Source organism: Equus przewalskii, chromosome 18, assembly GCF_037783145.1.
Source record: "Equus przewalskii isolate Varuska chromosome 18, EquPr2, whole genome shotgun sequence".
Taxonomy (NCBI): Eukaryota; Metazoa; Chordata; class Mammalia; order Perissodactyla; family Equidae; genus Equus; species Equus przewalskii.
In genome coordinates this window covers 45,777,845-45,789,209 of record NC_091848.1, presented here as the reverse complement: position 1 = coordinate 45,789,209, position 11,365 = coordinate 45,777,845, and the positions used below count along the sequence as shown (strand labels likewise).

The 11,365-nt window shown below is 37.9% G+C and overlaps 1 protein-coding gene across 12 annotated transcripts in view; it reads left to right on the top strand.

Annotated features, from left to right (window-relative positions):
• Positions 1–11,365, top strand: part of GRAMD1C (GRAM domain containing 1C) — an 87,517-nt gene that overhangs the window by 51,028 nt on the left and 25,124 nt on the right. For 9 of the 12 annotated variants that reach the window (XM_008523143.2, XM_008523125.2, XM_070582665.1 and 6 more), the window contains 3 exons: positions 3,141–3,259; positions 5,947–6,079; positions 9,393–9,555. In XM_008523143.2, the coding sequence (XP_008521365.2) occupies positions 3,141–3,259; positions 5,947–6,079; positions 9,393–9,555 (415 nt within the window). Of the gene's footprint in view, positions 1–253; positions 625–3,140; positions 3,260–5,946; positions 6,080–9,392; positions 9,556–11,365 lie in introns of those variants that run through there. The other 3 variants (XM_070582672.1, XM_070582668.1, XM_008523161.2) reach the window with 2 other exon arrangements.

Here is an 11,365-nt window from a genome sequence, read left to right as displayed (position 1 = left end):
ATGAAGAAGTAATGATGACACCGCCAGAACCGAATAGACAATATTAGCGTGGATAAGAAAATTTAACTCTTAATATATTTAATTTTTACAATGACATTAAAGTAATATTGCAATAGACATTTTATATAAACATGCAGTAGACATGAGCATGAGCAAGATATTTTCGTTTGCATTTTATTTTTTCTAATCTGTGTGTACAAAAGAAGAAATTGGGAACTGTCTCTTTAATGAAACGCTGTTTACCTGTCCTCTCCTAGTAGGAGTGGCTTAGGAACCTGTGGAGTGAGGTATAACTTCCAGTTCTGCATTCTAACCTGCAACCTTGGAAAGAGTGTGATACTATCAACCAGGAAGTGACAAATAATGTGCTTTAAACTGCAACAGAACTTGTCTTTTATGAGGAAATCGTCTCATAAAACTCGAATATTGAAGCAGTGATTTTACGTAGGTGTCGTTACATATTTGGAACTGCTGCAGTTAAAGACTGCAGCATACTTAGAATACAAAGCTTTCGGGGCAGAAATTGATCTGACTTTAGAGTCTGAGCTGACTCCTGCTCGGTTCCTCTTTGTTTTGTTAAAGCCCTCTGCCGGCTGAGATGGGGAGACTCTCCGTCCTCCGCAGGTAGGTGGTCAGCCTTTGCTTAAAATCGAGGTTATTTTTTAAGGTTACTTAACCCTGGTTCTGCTGCTGATTATTTGAAAGAATTATGAATATCAGTCTGGATATACGTTTTAGTGTTTGAGTGTTCAGCATGGCTGTAAATAACCACATTTTTGTGACTTCTGGTCAACTTTGTGGAAAAAGTCATTTTTAACAAATTAGCAAATCTGTAAGATGGTAAATTAAGTGAGTTCTATTTTGTTTACCATTAACCCTTTTTATATATCTATATATTTTTAACTACTTGATTGAAAAGCATACTGAAATTACCCTATTAACTCCTTGATAATATATGAGAATATGTTTAAAAACATTTATTTATGTAGTCAAATAAAATTGTATTTTTGTTAATATTTTACTTATTAGGTTTCACTTCTTTCACTCTTAGGAAGCTGTGTGAATATTTTTCATTGGTTTATCTACTTGCTTTAGTCTGTTTTTGGAGTAGTTTGATATCTATTATTTCAGAAAAGTTATTATAAAAGGTTAATCTTCCATATATTTATTGAAATAGTGCTTGTTTCTCTCTATAAAGTTAACCATCCATTTATGACACTGAAAGTATTTCAAAGATAATGTATTTGGAAGATTGAGTTAATTATTCATATGAGCTAACTGCTATTGTGGAAAAAGTTCACAAATGGCTCTTCTGGAGTGGGAGTCAGAAAAGGAGGCCTTTAGCATCAAGGACACTGGTTCCTTAACTTTCTCTCCCTCTAGTGATCCTTTTTATTTTTCTTCTCTGGACACTATGCTTCAAAAGACTTTTTTGTCCACCAAATAAGTGGTATATATTAAATAATAAAATGTTAGAATATTATTGTTTATTGGACATACATTATTTCCCTTGAGAGTTTCTTATCAGCCTGAGAGAACCACTCTAGGTTAATATAATTCAGCCCCAAATAAAGAGGCCTGACGTTTTACCTAGCTTGAATAACTTTATTGTAGAGAACTGTTTGGATATTTTTGACTGAAGAACTGATCATAAGATCCGAATTTTCCTCAACTACTCTTGTGAAATCTTAGTAGTCTGGACACAGCAAATTGGGAACTAGCGTTCTAAAGTGCAGAAATTTTGTTGTTAATCTCTTTGAGGTCCCATGAAATATAATGAGGGTCATCTAGAGTAATGTAACAAACAAAGATGTCACAGCTACTAGACAGAAGAAACAAGGAGAAAGAAAAAAGGAAGCGGTATTTGTCGTGGGGACTGTCAGGGAGGAATTCAAGGCAGCTGTAGGTTTTTGCCCCATAAAATCTCTATATTTATCCCTACTGTTTCCCAACTTAAATTTTTTACTCCACTTGGGCTGATAAACTCCTAACTGACTTCAAAACAAATATAACTTATGTTCTTCATGTATTTATTCTGTATTTGTATGTTGGTTTCCCTCTCCCAAAACTTTTTCCTTTCTCCATTTCCCCCATTCATGTCCTTCCTTCAGCTCAGCTGAAGACCCTTCTCCAGTGTGAAGCCTTATCTGAACACCTCAATCCATAGTAATATTTCTTTCCTCTAGACTTTTGTATCATATTGATTCCACCGGCACTTTAGTACATAGTAATATTATAGCTTGTCATATTGAACTTTACTTAAAAGTCTCCCATGTTTCTTCAGCTGTAAGTTGTTTGAGAGCATCATTATGCGTCATTTTTATCCTCCTTAGCGTCTGGTGCAGTGGTACACACTTGGTAGGTTCTAAGTAAATATCTGTTGAATGAATGAGAGAAATAAAGAATCTTGCCAACAATTGCTTCAGATGTTATGCTGCTTCCTTCTATCTTGCTTAATCATGTAGTTAACCATCTATAAAGTTTCTAGAAATCAGACCATTAGTTATCATACTATTATTGTATTTGTTTTGCTATGTAATGCATGAGTTTTTCGTATTAGATGATTTTAACAGTGATATGATACATACAAAGAAAGAACAAGCTGGACTTTATTGAAAATAAATCAAAGGAAGTATTCTATTCCACCCTCTTGCCTTTTATATTTATAATTTAAAGTTTCCTGATATATAAGTTTTTAAAAATTGTTAAAATATTCAGATACATTATGGATTAAGAGGCTGGTTCTGAATTAGTGATTAGTTCTCTGAATGGTGATCCATGGTCGTGGTAGACTGATTGGGTTACAGAACTTAAATTGCAGTTAGTAATTGCCAGAAACTATGAACGAATTATTTTATAAAAAAAAATTTTAAATGTTTTACCTTCCGTTTATAGTAGTTATTAATGCACTTTAAAGTCATCATTTTATCTCTTCCTAGTATCAACTCTGTCAGATAAGTTTTGTTAACCCATTTTTACAGATGCAGAAAACTGACGTCTAGCCAAGTCAAATAACTACCAAAGTCACTCACCTAGTAGCTTCCCAATAGGTCATTTTGACTTCAAATTTCATGTTTGCATCACTATATTATCCTATGTTGTATTTCCAAATACTCAGTGTAGTTTTTCTGTCATTTTAGAGCTTGACCAGGCAGGAATTCTGGCAGCTGCTCCAGCAGAACTATGGAACTGAGCTGGGCTTAAACGCTGAGGAGATGGAAAACTTGTCCCTGTCGATTGAGGGTAGTGTGCCGCCAAGGTACGGCAAAATGTTTTGAAATGTCAAGATTTATTAATCATTAATCAAAGTGGAATTATTTTAGACTTTACTAATTCAGAATTTATGTTAATTCACCCTTGGGTGAAATTTGCCTCTTCGTTCTCTGTAGTGGAATGGAGTGGAAGGTGAGGACGGTGAATAGTTTGCTAAATTGGTAAGCAAATATGGGACATAGAAGCAAGTGATAACTTTGTAACTCTGTCCCCTAGGATTTGCTTAAAGCGTGGTTTTAGCAAGCCTTTTTATTAAGGTTCTGGAGAAGTACCTAGTGAAATCTCTCTGTTTATAGATAAGAATAAGGTAAATTAGCTGGTAGATATTTTGAGGGATATAAAGATAATATGACTTTTCCTCAAGATACCCCAGTGTAGTGCTTGACACTCCATAAATATTGAATACATTAATGAAAGGAGCTTATAGTACTGTGGGGAATGCAAATAATTTTAATACAAGATTGAAAATGATAAGGGCCAAAAGGAGCAGTAGATAATGTGTTAAAGACATTCAGAGTAGAGAGAGAGTGTTTTTGAATGATGGGAATTCATTTGGAAGAGTGGACGTTTTTATTAACCTGCACAAATAAAAGTGCATTTTGCCCAATGGTAACTGAGGTCGTAGCAGTAAGAACGACTGAGGATTAACACATTAAAATTCTGTAGCAAACATTATACTAAGTGAAAGAAGCCAGTCACAAAAGACCACACATTGTACGATTGCACTTACATGAAATGGAGTCCAGAATCAGTAAATCTAGAGGCAGAAAGTAGATCAGTAGTTGCCCAGGATTTGGGGGAAGGGAGACTGTGGGGTGATTGCTGATGGCTATGGGGTTTCCTTTTGGCGTGATGAAAATGTTGTAAAATTAGATAGTGGTGATAGCTGCACAACCCCTTAAAGCACTGTGTCATGCACTTTGAATGCGATGAATTTTATGGTATGTGAATTATATCTTAATAAGACTTATTAAAATATTCTATAGCAAATACATCTTGAAATGACAGTCTTTCGAAAGTCTCAATGTGTGTACAAAAGTTTTACTCTGTCTAAGTCTTCTAGTTATGCTGTTTCTATTTGTATTGTTTCAGTTCAGCGTCAGTATTATGCAGTCTTTTTTACAGGGGTGTGCACTCATATTTTATTAGTTTTCTGTAAAGTTAAAAATGTTCATTGTACTGCTCTTCTGGTAAAGTTTGCTAGCCTCTCTCAGGTGCTGGAGCTGAGTAGAAGAGCAATTGATACAATGCTAAGAGCCTTGGATTGTGGTGAAGAAGATCTGGATTCTAGTCTGGACTTTGCCACCAAGTAGCTGAGCAACCTCAAGCAAATCTCCTAGCCTTTCTGATCCTCAGTTTACTCATCTGTGAAATGGGGCAGTTAAACTAGATGATCTCTAAGGTCCCTGCCAACTCAGAAAGTTTCTAGTCTTTGAAGAAGGAAAGAATAAATATTTTTGACGACCTGCTTTATACACTTTAAGGTCCAGCTTTTTGAGGTCACAGGAAAGCTGCTGTTTTCTTCTGGTGATTGAGTGCTGTCTCAGAAAAGGTGTGGCCGGATCCCCATTCCCTCTTCTGCTCCTTTTCCCGTTCTTCCAGTCTCTGAAAGAAGCATATCCCTCTGAAACCTTTATTTCCTCAGCTCTTCCATCTCCTTTCTCTTCATTTTCAATCTCTGCCTCACGCTCCCGTCTTTATTTCTCCACAGTTCACCTCCATCCTTAGGATCCTCAAGTGCAGACAGTCAGCAAGCAGGTAGGCTAGTCTCCAGGAGCCGTTTTTCTTGCTTGGTTTCCTCAGAGCCCTGCCATTCTGCCTGGCCTGGAGTGACTTGGTTGTGGACCCAAGTGCTATCTGGGGGGAGTAGAATAGGGACGAAAAGTTCTGTAGGTTTTCTGTTCCTTCCTCAGGATAATGTGACTTAAGGTGTCAGGCTGCTACTTCATTTTAGAAGAGCTTTAGGTCTATATGTAGCAATGATTACATGAGAAGAATAATTGCTCTATCAGGTCGAGCACCAGAAATTAGATCAGTTGTGCTCCTTTTGTAAGACTTTCCTTTCTTTTTGATCCCTGAGAGAGGAAAAGCAGGTCCCAGACATTTACTGTAGTCTTGTGCCTATGACCATTTGAAAGCTGTTCCATAAACCTTGTGAGGAATGAGAAGAGCAGGAAGGTGGCCACGGACTGATCCATGGGCTCTGTGCTCAGACATCAGATGCTTCCACTTCCGGGAGGGGCTCACCATTTCAGCTGGGACCAAATCAGAAGCAAGGAGATTTAAAACTGCCTTCTGGTGCTGACTGGCATCCACCTCAGACATCCACCCTGTCCCTTTCCAATCTTTGTGGGTGTCCACAACTGAAATTTAAAGAAGCAATATTCATTTTATCAGTTGCCGTTACAGCCACTAGTATTTGGTTAATTTCTTAATGGTTTCTAAAATTATAAAATGTCCTATGAGCATATCTTATTTTCAGAAATAAAGTCAATTTGTATGTAATTTAAGAAGATAGTCTTGTTATAAGTAGAAGCATATTTGTTACATTACAGAAAACCATTTGTTGTCAAAACACTTTATAATGGAAAAGGACCTTAGTGAGGAGACTAAATCACTTATTTGTGTGGAAATGACCTTCTTTATGTTTCTATAATGTTGTGTATGTTACAGAAGTCCAGGAAGAAGCAGCTTGGATGACTGTGGGGAGAGAGACGAAAAATTATCCAAGTCAGTCAGTTTCACCCGTGAATCGATTACTCGGCTTTCAGAAACAGAGTCAGTCGATGGAAATTCACCAAAAGGGGTTAGTGTATGATATCCCTTTTAAAATATATTTGGTGCCGCCGTGTGTTACTCATAATGTGAGATCAAATGAAAAACAGGATACAAAATGTTTAAAAACTGCAGATGTCAGGCTGCTCCTTTAGGAGAAGAGTTTTAAGTCTATAAGTAGCAGAGGTTATATAGGATAATATGTGGTTCTCTTCAGAGCTGGATACGGTGCAGAGCTCCCAGGCAGTTCCCTGAGCATCAGTGTATGAGGGGGATAGACATCGTTAGAAACATAATAAGATGGAGAAATTCACAGTTAGCAGAATTTTCCCAAAGTAGGTAGTGTGTGTGGTGGAAAGAATCTGTTTCGAGCTGAGAACCCTCAGCAGCATGCTTGAGGAACAGTAGACACTTCTTAAGCTGACTACTAACGCAGGCCTGTCCAGTTAATTACGGGGCTTCATAGTTAGTGTCTTCCTTTATTTTTTCAAGGATAAGCCCATCAATTTTTTTATTTCAATGAGTTTCTCTCACTTGGAGTCATTATTTTTTTAATGTTCAGTTTGTCCCCTCTGCCAACAGGAGCCCCTTCAGGTTGGCTTCTCTGTCTTTTTGAAATGATCAATAATCTTTGATGGCATCCTTTCTTTCTGATACAACGTGTCCCAGAAACATTTCGTCCACTTTCTGTCCCAGACTTAGTACCAGCCGTTTTCCTGATGAGCCGTATAGTTCTGGTGAAGGATGGAATTGAGAGACCACATTCTGAGTGGTGACTGTTGCTACTGTAGAGCTTTTGTTCTGCTGACTGGGGATGCGAGTCTGGGGCCAAAGCTGAATTTCTTGCTTTAGAGCAGAGCGTTGGCTTCCAAGCCCCCTTCTGCTGCTTGCTAACTCTGTGACCTTAAATTACTTAATTACTTGACCTTTCTATGCCTTTGTTTTCTCAGCTATAGCTAAGGACAGTAATATCCCTTAGGGTTTTTTATAAGGATTAAATGGATTAACATAGGTCAAAGTGCTTCGAACAATCCCTAGCACGTGTTAAGTATTCGATAACCATAAGCTATTACCATTGAAGGTGAATCTGTGTGTGGCCAGCAATGGACCTTTCTACCCTCTCCCATGGAGCTCCCAGCATCTCCTGTGAATAAACGTTGGAAAACATGGAAACAGATATATTTATGTGAAAGGCCACCAAGTTATCAGCTTATTTCAGGCAGCCGCCATGGATCTATGTCAGTCTGATTTTGTGTTGTGGATTTCTTGCAAAACTTATTCATCTTAGAGACCCTTAGGAATTTACTACTGGTGCAAGTGAGGCAATTCTGGAAGCTAATGTGTTTGTATGTTTTCACTAAGAAGACCAAGCCACTCAATTTTGGGGAGGTAACAGGACAAGGAATCTCTTGGAGTCTTTATCCTTTTACAAAAGTCTGACTTTGAGGACTGGGTTCTCAGAACTGCTCTGTTACTTGAGTCCTTCCGACAGCCTCCTTAACAATGCCTCCTGCCTCTGCTCTTGGAATAGTTAACCCGTTGGGTCTTGCTCCTAGTGTAATCCTTAAAGGAAGTCATGTTTTCTCTAAGGAAAGGGAATGGAATGCAGAGGAATAATTGAATGTTTTAAGCTTGATCGTACATTCACTGATGTGTGGTATAGATGCTGTAGAGGACAAGTGATAGAGAAGTTCACTCCTCTTTCTCCTTTTACATTCAAGAGCAGCATGGTGAGATTCTCAGATGTCAACAAATATCATGTCACTTACTTTGTTTCATTTTTACTTCCAACATAGTTGGAAATGACAAAAAGTCCAAAATAACATTTTTCCAAGATGAAATAGGTTTTTCTTAAGTTATAAAATTAATACTCTTTGTAAAAATTCAGGAAATATGGAAAAGTATGCAAATAAATAAAAATTGTCCAGATGTCAACCACTCAAGGATAGTGACTGTTACTTTTCTTATACGTAGCTATATTTTTTATAATAGGGACTCTATCTTAATTAGAAACAACAGGAGAAATTTGTGTGGAAATTACTGTACTTAGCTTCTGTTAAAGAGGCACTAGGTCAGCTAAATAAGCTTGTTGCTTTGTAGTGTGGAATTCCCAATAAGTCAAGTCTTGATTTTTCCGGTAATCTCTGCTTGAAGAATCAGTCCTCTGACGAGGATAGTACAATTCTTTAGTGAATTATGTCCTGGATCCCAGTTGTTATTCTGCTTTCTGAGTGGCTAATGGAAACCGGTATCTCCCCTGGAGCTTTTTCTGCTATTGAGTGCTGCCCAAAGATCTCATGGGGCAGGAAGTGTAAGGATTGCATGTTTGCTTTTTGTTCTTTGATCTGCTCACACGCAGACTATGCAAGAAAGTACTTTGCTGTATAGTTTATATTTTTCACGATGTTCTATTAAGCCTAATTATAATTCTGTTCTACTTGAATACTAACATAGCAATAGCATTCATACTTTAATGCCTAACATTAAATTTATCATAGAAATGACATGTCTTTATTAAATCATTCCCAGAAAGTATCATGTAAAGCATCATATAGTGACTATATTGTAAAGATTTTATTTTTCCTTTTTCTCCCCCAAACCCCCTGGTACATAGTTGTATATTTTTAGTTGTGAGTCCTTCTAGTTGTGGCATGTGGGACACCACCTCAGCATGGCTTGATGATCGGTGCCATGTCTGCACCCAGCATCCAAACTGGCAAAACCCTGGGCCGCCACAGCACAGCACGCAAACTTAACACTCGGCCACTAGGCTGGCCCGTAGTGACTATGTTTTAATGTCCAATCCCTTGGTTCTTTAGCAGCAAAGCCAACTGTGTTCTTACAAGTTTGCTGTGAAATTAATTTTCCCTTTTAATCCTCTCTCTCCCACTGTACTCTTAGTGACTCTTATCTCTCTGTTTTCTTTCCCTTTCCTCTTTAGTTCCAGGTCTTGAGAGACGGGTGAGTTCTCTTCCTTGAGAGGATGGGGCAGGTACTGTCTGGAGAAACTGCTCGGGTCTGACTCCTCTCCCTTGCCCACCCTGAAGAACCCACTGTCCCATTACTTTTGTCCTCCGCCCCCTTTCCCTTCTGCTTAAGTGATTCACATGGTCTTAACTGTCTGTGAGTTCTTTTTATATGATGTTCTTCATAAATTTATTATTCACTACTGTATAGAATGGTATATATTATTTACCAATATTTTATGGACTGAATTGGAAAGGTGATGCAAACATAACAAATTTTTCAAAGAGCAGTATTTCAAAGCGTCTTTATTATTAAAGATCTCACTATAAAATCTTAGCCTATACTCGGTTTTTTAAACTGGATTGTTTGCCTTTTAGGGGTTAGGGAGAGAGGAACTCCAAAGTGAGAAGCAGATCAAAAAGAGTCCCTCACTAACTTCCGAGAAGAGGTTAAGCAGAGTGGCATCGAAGTCACTGGACCTGAATAAAAATGAGTATCTTTCTCTGGACAAAAGCAGCACTTCAGATTCTGTTGATGAAGGTAAAGAATTTGTTATAAATTTTAATAAAATTTCGGTTATGTTTTTTATGTTTATCTTCGTATTAAATGTGTGCAGATTGAGAATTTAGTTGCGTTAGTTACAATCTCACTCTATAAAGAACCAAAAAAAAAGGATGGAAGTTAGTAGAAAATAGAGGAAAGAGGCTGTTAGATCTAACCCGTCTCCACTCTTCAGAAGCCTGGGATTTGAAAATTTCGATGACATTTAGCTTTTAAAATTCAAAGCCTTAAGTCAGTGGAGACGCAGCAGTAGCAATGCAAAAGCAAATCTTAATGAAAATCTGCATAATGTTATATACACTATAATTGTACTACTTTCTTTTAACCAACAAAGGAAAAACAGAGAGAGAGAGAGAGAGAGATGCAAAAGTAGAGAATATAATAAAAATAAAATGCAGTTGCTTAAAGGAAACTTTATAGCAAATCACGTTCTCTCTAATTTCCCTAAATTAGTGCCAATAACCTGGGGCTTGTCATACTCATTAAGTGGGCATTTTAAGGAATCTTTTTTTACCTGTAAGATGATTGACATTGGAGTCACTGAAGTGGGGAGACATTGGGAAAGATCCAGGGTAGTGACTACTTTCACATTTCAGGAAAGGGAACAATGCCAGTGGATTTTTGCTATACCGGCCTTCCTCCCAGCAGTGCTCAGAATATTAGTGATAGGGACGGTGGTTTGGATCTGTAGCACATGATTGTGTTTGCTAGTCTGGTTACTGTTCAGATTAGGCCTGGTTTGGGAACCCCTGAAGTCTTTTACTATAGTGAAAACCAAATCCATGAAAACCAGAACTAAATGCAAGTCAAACCCAAACCAAATCCAAAGCAGATTAGACTTTGGTTTGGGAGCATTGAAGTATCTTTAATGAAAACTAAATCCACGCTCTTAAAAACATAAATACATAAAAATCCACTGGTTGCTAAAAATCATGGAATGCATTAAGAAGACAGTTGTTGAGTTCTTCTGAAAAGATGGTTGAGAAGAAGCTTTTTAAAGGGGTCGAGCCCCATGAATGACTGGACTCTTTAGTGTCCTTCCCTTTCCTGCTTGGGCATGTGGCCAGCGTGGATTAGTTGCCCCCGCCGGGCTGAACCCTGACTTTAGGAAGATCTGCCCTGGCAGCCAGTGCCCAGAGAGGTAAGTGATGCCAAAACAAGGATTTTTTCCCCTCTTTTTCATGTGCTCTTTTATAAGAATGGTCCTTAAAAAGTAGTTTCCGTATTGAGTCCTATAAAATTAACATTAATGATAAGATGCATAAAGGATAACATTAAAACTCAGACAAGCTGTGGGTGTGGTTTCTGTGTTGCATGTGAGTCCTGATCACCTTTTACTCCTTGCTGGCGCCCCTTGGAAGACCACTCGGCTTTACAGCAGTGAGACCTTCCACATAACATTCAGGCTTCTGTTTCCGGAGGTTTTCTTTAAGGTGTTTGGGATGATGCTTTTTTCTTATTAGATTATCGTTAGATAACAAATCAAGTACTCCTATCACTTTCCCCTAAGCAGGTTCCAAAATCTGGGGTTTATCATCTGCATTAAATTGGTATTATAGTGAGTCTGTTTTTTATTTTCTGAAAGTTGTGAGGTTATAAAGACGCTTGAAGTCAGTGGACTGGGCAGACAATGGGAAAACTCAAAAGAAGTAAACCCTCCCGGAAATTTGGAAACGTGTGTGTAGATTTAGATGGAGCTAGGCACATGGCAGATTATTTTAAATCAAACATTTTATTTAAAGTGATAGTATTTTGATCTACCATTGTGAGCAGGCTGAGTGAGAAAATG